The following is a 16282-nucleotide window of genomic DNA, read 5'->3' on the forward strand; positions in this document are numbered from 1 at the left end:
ATTAGCGCAAAGATCTTATCAAAGATGAAAAAAGCAATACATGTAGTTATATATGTAAACATGCAAGCATTTAATAACGACTATATATGTTTTACCAATACAAGACCTTGTGGGCCAGATGATATGAATCCCTATCTCTCCCCCCTCGTTGACGAACTAAATCAACTGGCAGCTGGTGTCGACTGCTTTGATGCCTCCACCAGCTCCAACTTCAAGCTGAAAGCACGTGTGCTCCTGGGAGTATTCGATAACCCTGGAGGTGCCAAGGTGCTGAAAAGTCCCGGACCAGGGTCACTAAACAACGCTTGTAAACATTGTCAGATCAAAAGTAAGTGGATGTCAAATTGTCAAAGCCTCAAAGGTTTTAAAGCAGAAATTTAGAAGGCATGCATTTGTTGTGCTATAGCTGGCTGCAGGGTTTATAATCAGACGAATCTGTGGTATTCATGTACATTTATTTCATAAGATAATAATACAACCAACAGATACACGAAATACATCCTTCCACTGGAGTCTACAAATCAGCTCTCTTTGCAGGTGCACAGCAGTGTTGCCTTGTTGAACTATCTACCATTGTTTTGTCAGAACAGATGCGAGGTTACATGCATGGACACATAGAATGCACAAAATGAACACTTCATTAAACAGTGAAATGTTGAGTCTTCTTGATGCACTACCCAAATAGTAATTATTTGTGCATTGCTTATGTCATTTGTAACAACTCAGGGGTGTACAGCAGAGAGTACAAGAAGGTTATCTACCAACAAATCGTAGATTCCTGCCACCAGACTCCATGCATCGTGGCAATACAACAGGATTTGGGACCGAGGAAAGTACATATGTAGATCACCCTTCATTGCAGCTTCAAAGGATACATTGATAGAGACGCGTTTGCAGGTGGCATCATTGAAAAAAAGGGCCTTGACTGAAGCCACTAATGCCCAGACGGAGGCTGCCAAGATACAGAAGGCAACAGGAAAGAAGGGGATAGAGGAGTTGTCCCGCTTGCCCTATTACAGGGATGTGGACTTCCCTGTGGAGCTTATGCGCACGATTCAAGTAAGAAACTGATTTTTTTTATTGTTTAAATATGATCATCTGGTTGCTACCCTACCTTTAACATGGCAATAGCCAACCCTACAAAAGTCACTCATTAGCAGGAATGAATTCATTTGATTTTCATCAGGATGACTTGTGTCAAGGAAAAGGAAAAAGAAATATATATGTACAAAGAAAGGCTTACAGACCTAAACCAATCCGGTTCGTTGGTGTGACGTCATCTCAACTTAAGCATGTGAACTTAACATGGTGTAGCATAGAAAGGATGAATATTTAGCCAATTACAATTTGAATCAGTGGTGCGTGCAGGTGTATGAAGAAGTTGCTAATGAACCGGATACTATTTACACCCAAATTGAAATCGCTTGATGATTTTCAAAACGTCTTCAAGGAATTACCCAAATTATGTAATGGGGTTCGAACCTCTTTAGTGACTCATTTGTGTTGTCTTCTCTTGCCCACCTTCTGTTCACGTGGTTCCCCCTCATATTGCACTCAAACTGCATCCCATGCACTCCTTAAATTGACCTTCCCGTTTATGCCACTGTTGCAACGTTTGTTCTTGTTCTTGTGTCTCTTAACATTTGCAGAAGATTGTGGTGAGATTGCTGATCATGTGCAGCTTAAATAAGGAATGTTTAAAATGCTTCTCAATGTAAATCTTACTATGGTGTATACTTTTAGTGCACAAAATATGGGCAATTGATAAATGCTTCAGGTGTTCAAAGTCTCCAGGAGAATTGTTCTAATATAATAAAGTTACTTAGAACAGAGTTTATACCTTTTTAATATTTTTTTTAATGTAGGTCGTTATGAAAAAGTTCTTTGGATTGTTCACGGGGAGGGACAATACTCCACAGCTGAGGGCGGCTGAAATGGCACTTGGTAGACTGGCCATTCCAGAGTCCAGGAAACATCCTCTGTGGGTGCTTACCCCGGAGGAAAAGTCCACAGCTGATCATCAGCTCATGGAAATCAAGGTCACCCATGACTTTGACTGGCGACCAATAAAACTCTTCACCAAAACGAGTCTCCCCTATGTGAAGTGCAGCGATTGGAAAAAGGTAGGAAATGTAACAATTTCTGCACAAAACATTACTGTTAAGGCAAACAAAAAATTGTTCTTCCAATTTCCCTACCTACCCTATTCTGACAGCCCCTACCCAACATTTTTTTTAATGGTAAAAATGAGAAATAGAACACCCAAAGCCATCATTTTCTACCTTTTACCCCTGATTACACGCAGACACCTCCATATGATTGTACAAAAAAAATAGCAAAAAAAAAGAGACATTTATATTTTGGCTGATTACTAAATTACTACTGTATGAGCAAACAAATGACTTGATCATTAACACTTGCCGTTGGCACTGATATAGTTTCGGAACTCTTACTTTCAAATGTTACTGACATGAAACTGACAATCTGTTATGTACATACCACGTCTCTTGATCAATGCATAGTGGTTGTGTGTGAAAAAATATGAAAACGTTTGCACTGTAAGGAATGTTCTAGAAAAACTTAACTTTTACTGGCTTACCATCGAGAATGTTACATGCACAGTTGATAGTTTTTTCTTGAAATTTAACAAAGACGAGCTTTGACTAAAATGTTATGTTATGATAATGTCTTGGCAGAAAATCTGCAGAGCACTCAAAACTTTGTTTCCTTTTATTTTGGATCTCTTTCAGCTCGCCTCTTGCAGGCATCTTGAAGTACGCACTTCAAGATGCTCTTGGTCTGAACCAGCGGCAGACATTCTTCCGTCTGTGTGATGCTGTCAGTCAGCTAACAGACCACTGCATTGACATTCAAGAACTTCATGCAGTAGAGGCCGAGGTCCATGAGGTTTTGAGTCTTGTGGAAAGAGACTTTCCTCTTGGGATACAAGTTTGTTGATGTACTTATCTTCAATGCAGAAACAAAAATTGCGGAAACAAAAATTATAGATAAAATATAAACATGAAAGATGACATGAAGAATATGTACAGTCTTATGTGATAATTTGGATTTGTATCAAGTATCTATGGCTGAGATTAAAGGGAATGTACATCATTGGCTTTTGCTGTAATTTTTAGAAATGAACTATTTGGGGGGTTAGTATAATAGATCAAATTTTGTTACACTGACATGTTCGAAGTTTTTTGTTCGAAAATGCTTGAAAAACCAAGAAACACAAAAATTTTCAAGTAGTCTGGTTCCCTGACTCCACCAAAGATAAAATGGATCAATTTCCAGAAAATTGTACGGTAAGGGAACAAGTCTAGCTGGCCTACACCCATTCATGAATATGTCACCAATAGCAAACAAAATTTGAACTGAATAAACAATGGTAAATTTGGAGCAGTAGTTGCAACATAGTTAGGTTTTTCCAACGGTGGTCGGCCGACCACCGCTGGAAATGTATACAAAAATACCATTTTCTTGAAAATGACTTCACACCAGGTGCCATAATTTTACAGGATGCTTTAGACTGTCATTTACCAACGTCCTAGTAAGGTATTCTGTAAAAACTTGGTAGTTTTATTTTTCAATGTTTGCAAATGTTGTATATTCCCTTTAAACAATTTGTTTATTTCAACGTTTTCAATTGAAACAAGAAATTTATTAAGTCTACATACAACAAACAGTTGTGTCTGATTTTACTGGGGTTTTTTTTTAAGGAGGAAGTAATCTGTATCATCTGGTATTGTTGGTTCTTACTGAGCTTAAAACACAAATTTACTTGTGGTAGTGTAGATCAATGGTTTTGAACAAAACATGTTCAGTGTGATGTCTTGTGACACAAGATGACATCCATGCCTATTGGTACAAGACTCATAGTACTGTAAAATTTGAATGTAACTCTTGTCTGCCATGTAGCAATTGCCAATGGCAGTGTGAGGAAATGGTGATACAATTAATGTTATTAAATTATGTTATCTTGACCCTCCCCCCTTCTTTGTGACAGACGCTCTGCATGCACATCCTCCATCATGTCTGTATCACACTGAGGAAATATGGACCAGCTACCTCCCAATGGATGGTTTTGAGAGGTTTATGGCCTTTCAGAGTGGGCGAATTCTAAACCGCAAGCAGCCAGAGGCAACAGCCATTGAGGCATATAGGGTAACAGTAACATGTATTAAAGTCATACCTCCTGTAGGTGGTTTTTTTTAGGGGGGGGGAATAAAAATTGTAGTATTAAAGCAGAATAAGCCTATAGAGATGTGATGATGACGTTACACAACTTTTTTACACGTGGTTTTCATTGGAACCCATTGCAAAAACACAGGAGTAAAACAGTTTGACAATGCAAAAGGCCTTATATGCCTATATGCATTTGTGTGCACTTTAATTTTTTCATGGGCTACGCATTTTAATGTGCACTTCAGAGATGAATGGTTCTAGCAAGTAGTATTTTTAAATTTGGGGGTGTGTTTTTGTTTTTTTTTGGGGGGGGGGCGATTTTTGAAGACTTTAGGAAGATCTTTGTTTTTACTTCATATTTTTTTTTCCTTTCTTTTCTGTTTAACTTTGCATTAAGGCAATGCAGATCTCAGGGTTTTTTCAATCAAATTCTAACGGTATTTGTACACAGTTTCATTAATGTACAAATGAAACTTGGCAAAAACAAAAAACATGATGGTAAGCACTGAGTATTTATGGCATGATGTGGTTATGTCATTTTTAAAAGGTTTCCTGTCATATCTGGCAAACAAAACATTTCAAATTCACCTAGCAGTTCTTGCAGATACTGTGCCCAAGATCCTTTAATGCAAAGTACGAAGAGACATCAATCATTAGCATTATACTTTGTGTATTTTTAAAAACATTTATCAAAGAGTCTCTTTCCCCAAAATGGACTATCTTAAAATCAGTGCTTTGGAAACATTCCATTTGTGCAGGCCAACTCATGAATGTCCCTTATGGTATCATGATCACATTATCGTGCGATTGATTGGAAATTTGTAGAACTAATTATTTCATAGATCTTTTGTAAACTTTGAAGAGCATTTTGGGGTTTCTTTATACGAGAAGACAGGAAATTGCAATGTTCTGTGCACATAAAATTATCCTTTATTCCAAACTACAGTCGACTCTCGTTAGTACAAATTCTGTTTATACAAAATTCTGGTTACATGTATAACAAACTTAAAGCCTTGGTCCCGACTGTGTATTTATGTGCACAATGAATGAAACTGATGTTCCTCTTAATACAAAATTCTGAAATAACAAACAATTTGGCTAGGTCTGAACGAGTTTGTTATAATGAGAATCGATTGTATTTGCTTTAAGTACAGATCATTTTTTGTAAGGTCTGCAACTTTTTTGTTTTGTTCACATCAGATGTATGAATTCAGCCAGTTCATGGCTATGGCCGGTCTTCTGCCTAAAGGAAGTGTTTGCACCAGTAATCCATACACCGCACTGGCTGCAAATGAGGAGACTACCGAACAAGCTTCACGTGAGTACTTTTATAATTAATAATCAAAGCTGTGCTTGCTTAGCTTCTTTAACATTTCAAATGGAACTACGTTTGTATTAAATCGTTGAATTTCAACATCCATGGTTGCTAGGCACTTGTTGATCAGAAAACAGACGCTTGGCAAACATTTGCTCAGGCCTTATGTTTAATTGCTACTCTATTACTGGACTTGTTACATTTCCTTACATTTCCTTCGCTGAAAGGATTTGGGGGTAAGTATTTAGAGCAAATATCGATAAGCACACTTTTTGGCAGTCCGTGTTCTTAGATACTGGCAAATTGAGGAAAAAAATGCATGTTCTTGAAGTGTGGTTTCCTGACTGCCTTACAATGGAACAGTAATTCATGGATGTTGGGAATTATGAGGTCAGGCAACCTACATACATGTGTATGTAGAGGGCCTGTATCTGTGTCCTGTTCACAGCTGTGTGTAGTCAATTTCAAACAAATGCGGACTAACTTAATATGGTAAATTGGAAGTAGTAGTTTTAGAAAAAAACTAGTTTTTCCAACGTTGGCCAGCTGCCCAGCTTGGAAATTGATACCAAAAGACAACTTGTCTTGAAAATGTCAACATTCCTGGTGTTGCGACTTTATGTTATGCTATACACTGCATGCACTTTCGTTCATAAAAGTACCATAATAATTTGATAGTCTCCCTTTAATAATAATGCATGTACAATGTATAAAAATATTCATTCGTTTGAACTGATGGTTTGTAATTTCTAGCAAAATAATACATTTATTATATTTAAATTCGAATTCTTAAACAGAAGAAAGCTTCAACTTGCTCGAAGGGAAGCGACCATCTCTACAAGTAGAAATGGGGGAAGACGAACAAGTTTCCTTGCAGTCACAGGGCATGACCTGCACGTCCGCCATCAAGTATTTCCACGCAATGAGGGAACATCCAAGATGTCAGAAGTACACCTGTCGTGATATTGACTTGGACAAGCCCATTGTATCTTCTGTAGTTGCAGGTCTTTTCACGACAGGTGGAACTCTCTCAAACAAATTGGAGCAGGGGTATCTCTTCTTTGGAAGGATTTCCTACTTTCTTCAGTGCAAGGGAATTGATGGCAAAATGGAGGATTATGCCAGGGTGGAATGGTATGAGGCCCCGATTCCAGCTGAAGTAAAGGGCCTCTGGAAGAGGTGCAGCCAGCTGTGGTAATTCAAACTGCACTAGTTCCCCTTCAGAAGTTATCACCTCCTTTAATTACTGCTGTGGAGTCAACGGGCACCGTCTGGGTATTAGACTTTAACGTTAAATACATTAACAAGACACAGTAATCATCTTGGAAATGTATTGAATGATTTCTTCATTGATTGAGAGGTTTCCTACTGTTTTGGTGCTCTGATAGGTCACACCTTGATTTTTTTGTTGTTGTACAGGCAACCTTCACCTATAGTGTAATTGAAAGGTAAAAGTCACGTTGAATCACTACAAACCCAAACATTTCATTTGGAATGGTTCATGAGATAAATGGTAAACCGAGCATAAACAAAAACATGGATCTCGAAATGTACATATCAAGCAATTAAATTATAAGTGCTTTTAGGTCAAAACATGACATTTTGAGCTACCTTGCAAACTAATTGAGAGACCATGTTCATATTTAGGTCTGGCAGACCCTGCCATGGGCAACATATTTGATTCGTGGGCATAAAGTTGCTTGACCTATACTCCCTGGGTTTTTGGAAGTACAAGATAATGAATGTACATGTAACTTGAAAAAGGAAGCATTGTCATAGAACTAAGCAAATTATTGAAATGTTTAATAAGATAAGCCACATGCAACAAAATGCATTATGACATCACATCATGGGGCACCCTCTAGCAGCATGCGAAACAAAGTTACATTTTTTAAATTTAAAACCCATGTTTTTTTTTTATTTCACCAACTTGACCACAAACACTCTTTGGACAGTAGCTAATGATTTTGTGTTGTTTCAAAATGTGGATGTAATCACACCAGAAGTAATTTTAGGCTGCATGTAATGATGGTTACTTAAATGGTTCACCCCTTTAAAAATGTGGTCGGGATCCCGACATATCCCACCGGGATTCCCGACACATCCCACCGGGATACATTGGGATAAGTCGGGATGGATGTATCCCGACGGGATACATCGGGATAGCTTATGTCGGGATCCCGACCCAAGGTGGGATGAGTTGGGATCCCGATGGAATTTTGGTCAGAAACCCGACCGAAGGCGGGATAAGGTGGGATCCCGATCAGCTCATCCCGGCATACGTTGGGATAAGTCGGATGGATGTATCCCGACGGGATACATCAGGATAGCTTATGTCGGGATCCCGACCCAAGGTGGGATGGGTCGGGATCCCGATGGAATTTTAGTCAGAATCCTGACCGAAGGCGGGATGAGTTGGGATAAGGTGGGACGCAGTCAGGGCTCGAATTTGGGGGGGGGGGGGGGAATCCACAAGACCGCAGGGCTTGTTGCTCAGAACTTTTACTGGACCGGAACATTTTTTAATACAAGACCGAAGTCATCTGAGAAGAAAAAAAATCAACACACTACAAAAAACGCACCAAAGTTTGTTCATACTTCTGCGCCTGTGCAAGTTTTTCACTCGCAGATGGGTCATTCCACCAGGTTGGGTCATTTGAGTAATTTGCACATATGAATGTGTTCAAAGTTAATTTTTGCTTATGTAGTGTGGCACTAATGTTTTCATTTGTAAAATATATTTGAATTGAAAAGTCAATAATAAACTCCCAGCAATTATTCAAAAAAATTCTTTGTGAATGTTGATGATTTGTACCATTTTTCTGTGGTGTCCTCAGTACTTTTACCCACCCCCAGCGTTATATTGTATAAACGATTTGAATATACCTTTAAAAACAGATATAATTTTCTCATTTTGATGAACATGCTACCAGTGCTTATTCAACTAGAGTGAAGCTTTCCCACAAAATTATTTATTTTGTGCAGAACCATTGCATTGGTAAAACACAAGAAGTTAAATTTGTACGTACCGACGTAACGCGTGGTGTCTTCTTCCTATGCCGCTCGTGTTGCATGGGTAGTTTGCTTTTATTTACTAACATTCCGATAATGTTACTAGTTTTCATTTTTAAAAACAAGTGATAAAAGCCATGAAATATGCAGCGAGTTTACGAAGATACTTGATTTAAAAAGTTCAACGCAAGTCCGGTGTCCTGCGTGATTTGCGTTGCGTGGGTCAGATGTGACCGCCTATTTTTTCCTGTCCCCCGCTTTGGAAAATGGTTCTGGGCCAAAATGTATACCCTTTCCATATGACGTTGAGTAGGTCACATGGATACTATTACGGTTTCGCCAAATTGCAACGCCGACGTGTTGCGGAAATTTTTTGGCCGCTTTTGGATTGTGGATTGGTGAGTAAATAACTGGTTTCTAGCAGAAAATATCAGCGTATCATATTGTTCTGTTTGAGTTTCATCTAAGTTTTACAGTAATTACTACTCCAAGGAACTAGTAGGACTCTAAAAATCATCTTTTCTTTACATTTCATGTGGCCTTTTTCGGGCCACAGTAACGTCAGTGTTCGACTGTAAATTAATTCATCAGACAACCTTTGCCGTGAAAATCGCCAGATTTTACCCCTAAAACAAACCCCACATTGCCCAACATGACCCCTTAGGGATCCAGTTCACATCGAGAATTAATGATGGTGCTGAGGTTAAGTTATATTTCGGAGATAAAAGTAATATTTGCCGTTCTTTTTCGAGAGCTTTTCTTGAGTTTGTGGATGTCTGTTTACTAGTTTGGGAAGGCAATGCGGTGATGTCGTCCCCAGTGCACGCTGGTGTGAACGTACATGTACAGACATGTATGTAATTTGATCGTTTCGACATCGAGTACGAGTGGAGAGCGGCGACTCGGTGTCACGTGATGTATGCACGTACACTGGTTCCTTAATGATGGGTTTAGTTTCCCCGTGTACAGGCTGGAACCGGTTAACACATATAATTATAGGCAGGTTCTTGTTTAGTGCAGTTCGAACGATAGTGGAGAGTCAGGATCTAAGACACATATAAACATCACGGACGCACATTGACCGCACTGCATTCGTTCACACCAGCACGCACTGGGGACGAAAACGACATCACCGACGCGAGCAATGAAAGATTTTACTTGAATACCCCCACTATATTTTCCTTATTACAGCTAATCAACCACCAAAAAGTGAAATTCTGATGAGAAATTCCCCCCCCCCCCCCCACAGAAGTGTGGTTGGGGTCTACGAACGAATACTTACCTGTAGAGCAACACTACTTATGCATATTCCCCCTACCGGCAGGTATTTTCGCTAAGAGTTATATACAATAGCGCCCTCCAGCGCCCTACCCATAACACCCCGCGGCATGCGTGCCTCGTGAGCGTCCTCTTTTCTCGAGCGCTAAGTCGGAATACAACAAAGTACCCAAGGCATCGAGAAGAGTGGGGTAGGAGGGAGGGATGCTCTACAGGTAAGTATTCGTTCGTAGACCCCAACCACACTTCTGTGGGGGGGGGGGGGGGAGTCTACTTCACTCTACTTACCTGTAGAGCAACACTACTTATGCATAGACTAGCACCGTCAAGGAGGTGGGCCATGCGAGATGCTATTGCTTACTCACAGGGGTATGAAACATGGAATGTAACCCCAGATGGCTCCCACTGTTCCGTCCAAAGGCGGACAGGGGAAAAAACCAAGAACTGTACATGTAAAGGATATTAATTACCCTCACATGTTAATCGAGACGTCAGCCCTCGTTAGGGGGAACGTCTCATAATGTAAAGTATTATATAATAATAAATATAATATATAATACAGTTGAATCCTGCAAAGAAGAGTACTGTTAGTACAAGACACTTCTTAAAGCAAGTTCTAAAACACTTCAAACCAAGCCCATGCACAAGGTAAACTGTATACAAAGAAGGTAACTTGTCCAAGACCAATGACCTTATTACAATAGTGTTTAGCTATACATTTATACTCAATACAATGTAATGTATAATGTAAATAGCCAGGATGAGGAGACTCACCTATTCTAGGGAAGTCCCGGGTAGGAGAGGATCCTGTGGACCTGATGATGCTCGGCTCGCCGCCTTCAGCACCACTCTCCCGGCTCTGCCTTCCGTCTGGAGGACATCCTTCAAATAACACTCTGTAAAGGTGTTGGGGGTTTTCCAACACGCTGCCTGTGTGATATCTTTAATAGAAACACCCTTAAAAAAGGCCCAGGAAGTAGAAGCTGCCCTGACCTCATGTGCATGGACTGACCCAACGGAATCTGTTGTTGGTGAGTCTATTGTTGATTTGATGGCCGTAACCAACCAGCGGGAAATTGTATCACGCGAGGCCGGCCGGTATGGTGGAGTCGTTGTTATAAACAGCTGTGAATGGCCGCTTCGGAGCGTTTTAGTTCTATCAACGTACCACTTCAGGGCCCTGACCGGACACCAAAGTCTGTCACCAGAGACAGACGAAAAGGATTTGATGTCCGGCACAAAAATGTCAGGAGGTGAAAATGATTCTGACTGATTTTTGGTCAGAAAACCTGTTTTAGGAACCAGGCGAACACCCCCTGGTTCCCACCGGATGTGACCTGTCTCCACTGTAAGCGAATGCAGCTCGCTACGTCGTCTAGACGTAGCCACTGCTAATAGAAATGACACTTTAACCGACAGCTGCAACAAGGTTGAGCTGCCCATTGGTTCAAACGGGGGTCTCGATAAGGTTGATAAGACAGCAAAGAGATCCCACGATGGTAATAGTCTACGTGTCGGGGGGCGTGACACAAACATCCCCTTGATAAGTTGGCTAAGATTCTGATTATCTGACACCGAGGAACCGTCAGAGAAACCTCCATGAATAGCCGCTATAGCCGAACGATAATTCTTAACTGTGGCTGTAGCAAGATCACTGTCAAAGAGGCCTACTAGGAAGTCTGCAATCTCTCCTATAGAAGTATCGGGGGGATGCAGAGACCTGGCTTTACACCATTTGTAAAAATGGTGTAATCTACTGTTATAAATTTTCCTGGTAGACTCCCGCCGGCTGCAGGCTGCAATGGCCGCAGCTCGTTCAGAAAGGCCCAACGTGCGGAAGGATTGCTTGATAATACCCAGCACGTCAGGTGGAGATCCTCCGGGGCCGGGTGAAGAAAACCCGAGCTGGGCTGGAACAGTATGTCTGCCCTCTTCGGAAGAATCACCGGGCGGTGAACCAAGAGCTTGATGAGTCTCGGGAACCAAGGCTGGCGTGGCCAAAAGGGAGCTATGAGGAGGATCTTGCACTCCTCCTGTTCCACTTTGGTCAGTACTCGCGGTATGAGGGAGAACGGGGGAAAGGCGTACGCAAGTAGTCTGTCCCACCATATTGCCAGCGCGTCTGTCTGCCATGCGCAAGGGTCGTTGTGTCTTGCGCAGTATACCGGTAACTGGTGGTTGTTTCGAGAGGCAAACAGGTCGACATGAGGCCGATCGATCAACAGAAAAAGTGATTGGACAACCTGCGGACGCAGTGTCCATTCCGTCGGAACGACCCACCCCCTGGAGAGAGCGTCGGCTGTGACGTTCTCCTCGCCTGGGAGATGAGTTGCCACGAGTGTTACTCCGTGGTCCATACACCAGTGGAAGAGATTCCACGTGAGCGCGCATAGTTGGGCGGATCGCGTGCCTCCCTGTCGATTGATGTAGGCCACTACTGTGGCATTGTCGCAACGAATGTTGACTACTTGGTTTGTCACTGATGCTTGAAAACGTTGGAGAGCATTGATGACTGCCAACATCTCCAGCACATTTATGTGCTTCGAGCACTCTTCGGGCCCCCACCGACCCGCTACTTGGCGCGGGTGGAGGGTGGCCCCCCAGCCAAAAAGTGACGCGTCTGTCGTGATGGTCACTGACGGCCTCGGATTGTGAAAAGCGCGCCCCTCCGTGAGATTGGCATTGTTGAGCCACCAACGGAGGTGCGGTATTAGCCAAGGTGTGGTCGGCACCAGATGACGTATGTGATGACGACTGGGCCGATAGAAGGACAGCAGATGTAATTGGATGGGACGCATCCTTGGTCTGCAAAAGTTCACCACATCTACCATACTGGCCATAAGACCGAGCAACCTTAGCCATGCTTGCGCTGGGGCCATGGTCGTCGGGAGAAACAGAGACACACACTGTTGGAGATTTACAATTCGTTCCTCCGTAGGCCGAACCAATCCCTTCTGGAGATCGAGTGACGCTCCCAGAAAGATTGGGAATTGGGATGGATGTGGATGGGATTTCTCGGCGTTGATAATAAACCCGAAATCCGCCGCTAGACGCCAAGTCAGATTGAGTGCCGCCGATGCGGCCGTCTGAGATTGAGCAATAATGATCCAATCGTCCAGATACATGAAGATCATCACACCTTGTTTTCTTAATGCGGCCCCGATTGTCTTCACCACACGCGTGAAGACCCGGGGTGAGGTGGCTAGACCAAACGGAAGAACCATGAACTCGTACTGGACGTTCTCGTACTGAAAACGAAGAAACTTCCAGTGGTCTGGTCTGACAGGAATGTGTAGATACGCATCTTTCAGATCTAGACTGGTTCCCCACGCAGGAGTACGAATCGATTGGAGTATGATGTTGAGCGTATCCATGCGAAAACGTCTTGGCCGAATAAATTTGTTGAGGGGTTTTAGATTTAAAATCGGGCGCCACATGCCGGCCTCCTTCTTGGGTACCAGGAAGAAGGTCGACATGAAACCCGACCGTGTCTCCCCCGGAGGGAGCGGGCGAATTGCCCGTTTCCCGAGGAGGGAACTGATCTCCCCTTCGAGGGAGAGACGTTTGGTAGGATCGGACGGAACTACCGTCGGTCGAACGATCATGTCTGACGGGGGGGTGCTCGAGAACTCGAGTGCGTAGCCGCACCCGATCGTGTCGAGTACCCACCGGTCGGACGTAATTAAACCCCAGGACCCCGCAAAGTCTCGGAGACGGCCTCCCACGGGTCCGACGGCGGGAGGCCGCCACGAGTCTACTAAGTCACTTGCGCCAGCCCCCGGGATAGCGGGGGGCCGGTGCCCGGAAACCACGACCGGATTGGGGCCGTTGTTGTCCAGAGAACGTGCGGGCCTGCGTGGCGCAGGCCCGCATTGTCCGTGCGGCCACGAAAACCACCGCGACCAGATTTCAGAGGCTTGCGGCGGGGAATGACAAATGTTTTGCCCTTACCCCGCTGCTGTTTGGGCGCCGGTGCTGGAGGCTTCTTGAAGTTGATCTTCCATAGCTGCCAACTTTTCAAAATCCCAATTAGTAATCAACCCGCGCGGTCATTTTCAACTTCTCGTTTTATCAAAAGCTTTACCAACATCGAGTACAGGTACATGGTTTACATGAACACATACATGTGCATACCCTTCTTGTTGTGAATAATAATGTACTGTAGGCCAAAAGATAATAAAAAAAAAAAAATAAATAAATAAAAAAAAAAAAAAAAAAAAAAAAATTTTTTAAATTAATTTTGTTTTAATGTCTGTATTTGTTTGTTGAAGTCAAATAAATAATAACAACAATAACATGTGCGCATATTTTTTTTGAGATGCATGCTATCGATGTGTAGTTTCGAGTTCGTATCATGTTTTTACACACAATGATTTAGGGCCACCGTATGCAATAGAAATATCCCGCCAACATACCTTGCAAACGCATGCTGATTATCTTTTCTGTCCGTTGTGATAAACTCAAACTCTATTACCAATTATTCCAACCATACTCTTATTAAATTCCATGATTAAAATCTCGCACTGATGGGTCTCATTCGGGCAATAAGCGACTGAAAGTGCTCACGATCGTCACTGAAAAGTACTCACATACATGATACAGTACACACAACCACACATCCACGAGATGCACACAAATGATACACCATTGAAAAATATTTTTAGTCTGGTCCTAAAGTACTCCACTGCGCACACTGCATTGATGTCTATCAGGTGCTTGACTGCATTCTTATTAGACTTGTCACCAGTCCATCCATTATCGCGACATTTCGCCAGAAGTTTTTGGTCAAAAACGATACTTTACAAGTATTTTTTTTTCGTTAGGTAGAAAATGGGAAATTCGTAATGTTTTAGAGGCAAATCGTATTTTCGTAATTTAACAAACAATTCGTAATAATTACGAAAAAATCGTACTAGTTGGCAGCTATGATCTTCTCTGTAGCCTTCAGACGTTTGGCCTCATCTCGCATCTGCTCTTCGAATTTATCAGCAAACAGATCCGGGCCCGTCAAGGGGAGATTTTCAAGTCTTTTGCGAGCACCCTGCGACGGGAGGAAAAGTGCATCGAGCACGTTACCCCGGCGGGTGGACCTTGATAGGGTCGACACGCGTGCGAATTGATCAAGCACTGAGCGTAGACCATGGTCGAGACAATGAAGGGCCGCAGTCAGCATATCTGCTGGAATCGGCGAATCTTCTTCATAGCCCACGGCCAAATATTCCGTGAGAAGAAGCAGGAAAGACGCTGATTTCAAACCGAAGCGTGAAGCTGTATCCATCTTCTTCAAAACATCTTCAAGTTTACCCCATGTTTTGTCCACAAAGGGCCGCTTGGAAGACGAACCACTCTCATCGGCCGCAAGTTTATCTTTTGCGGCGTCGGGGATGGTAGGCGGAGTGAAGAACTTCACCTGATCTTCAGCCGGGAAACGAAAATAATCCCGTTCTCGACTGAGAAACGGCCGCCATTTATCAGTTGACATGATGCTGTCGATACGTTCCACGCATACCTGATCTAAGGGAAGTACGGGGAATATCTTATCGCTGCTAGATGCGGAGCCCGTCCTTCGCTTGAAAGATTTATGATCAGGCGGAGGGGGCTCATCAGCGGAGGGTAAATGAAGTACTCTTATCATATCCCTCTGTACTAAACGGAGCTCCGTTTCAGAGATAGACAGCCGCTGTAAACGGTCTGGTTCCTCGTCGTCATCGGATGACTCAGCCGATTGTGAGGGCCGAGTTGACTCCGGTGAACGAGCGCCGTCAGGAGGGGCGAGTTGTACCGAGCCACGCGGTAGTGGCTGGACAACTTCCTCCGAGTCAAACTGCATAGACGGATGAATACTCAATACAGGTGGGGATCCCAGCGTACGCGGTAGGTCCCGCGGCCTCTGATCCACCCAACCGTGGCCCACGGCCGATGCATGCGAGACGCTCGCTGCAGGCCGGGCCTCCGGTGTACGGTCAACCACGTGCGGTATGTCCCGCTGTGCTTGGGCCACCCAACCGTGACCAACGCACGACAACTGTGAAGCCCTCACCGCAGGCGGGGACGCCGGAGCACGACTAATTGTGTGCGGTATGTCCCTCTGTTCCCGGGCCACCCAAGCGTGACCGGTGACTGAAGACTGTGATGCGGGCCCAACGACCGATGGCTGTGGGCCGTAATCCACCGCTGCAGGGGGGCCCCCAATAGGGCCCGCCCGGCGGCCTGCCGACATAGCCGATAGCGTATCGGAAATTGACTGGAAAGCCAGCAGGAAATCTGCCCTAGAAACCGCGTCCTCCCCCCGGGAGCGTTTGCCCCGGCGGGACCGGTCAGAGGAGTCGTCAGACCCCGAAGAAGAACAATGTAATCGGCGTGCAGCCTTCTTCTTCTTACTCTTCTTTTTAGAAGAACGGCCCCGAGGTGTGTCCGAGGAAAACTCGGAAGACACCTGGGGCACCGGGACCCCCGAACAACGGAAAAATTCCGATGACGAGAGTAGTC

The 16282-nt window shown here is 43.6% G+C and overlaps 1 protein-coding gene across 1 annotated transcript; it reads left to right on the forward strand.

Annotated features, from left to right (window-relative positions):
- The first annotated feature begins 4077 nt into the window (after positions 1 to 4077).
- On the forward strand, positions 4078 to 6701 carry LOC119735844. Its single transcript, XM_038209782.1, has 3 exons — positions 4078 to 4167; positions 5389 to 5506; positions 6301 to 6701. The coding sequence occupies exons 1-3, from the start codon at positions 4078 to 4080 to the stop codon at positions 6699 to 6701; spliced, it is 609 nt and encodes a 202-aa protein (XP_038065710.1).
- The last annotated feature ends 9581 nt before the right edge of the window (positions 6702 to 16282 follow it).

The sequence above is a fragment of the Patiria miniata genome, unplaced genomic scaffold (assembly GCF_015706575.1).
Source record: "Patiria miniata isolate m_02_andy unplaced genomic scaffold, ASM1570657v1 HiC_scaffold_29, whole genome shotgun sequence".
In the NCBI taxonomy this organism is placed as follows: Eukaryota; Metazoa; Echinodermata; class Asteroidea; order Valvatida; family Asterinidae; genus Patiria; species Patiria miniata.

Excerpts from the sequence above, each read along its gene's own strand:
- LOC119735844 (XM_038209782.1), top strand. The coding sequence starts at position 4,078 with ATGGATGGTTTTGAGAGGTTTATGGCCTTTCAGAGTGGGCGAATTCTA. Across the intron at positions 4,168-5,388 it reads CAGCCATTGAGGCATATAGG|ATGTATGAATTCAGCCAGTT; the intron begins GTAACAGTAACA and ends TGTTCACATCAG. Across the intron at positions 5,507-6,300 it reads GACTACCGAACAAGCTTCAC|AAGAAAGCTTCAACTTGCTC; the intron begins GTGAGTACTTTT and ends ATTCTTAAACAG.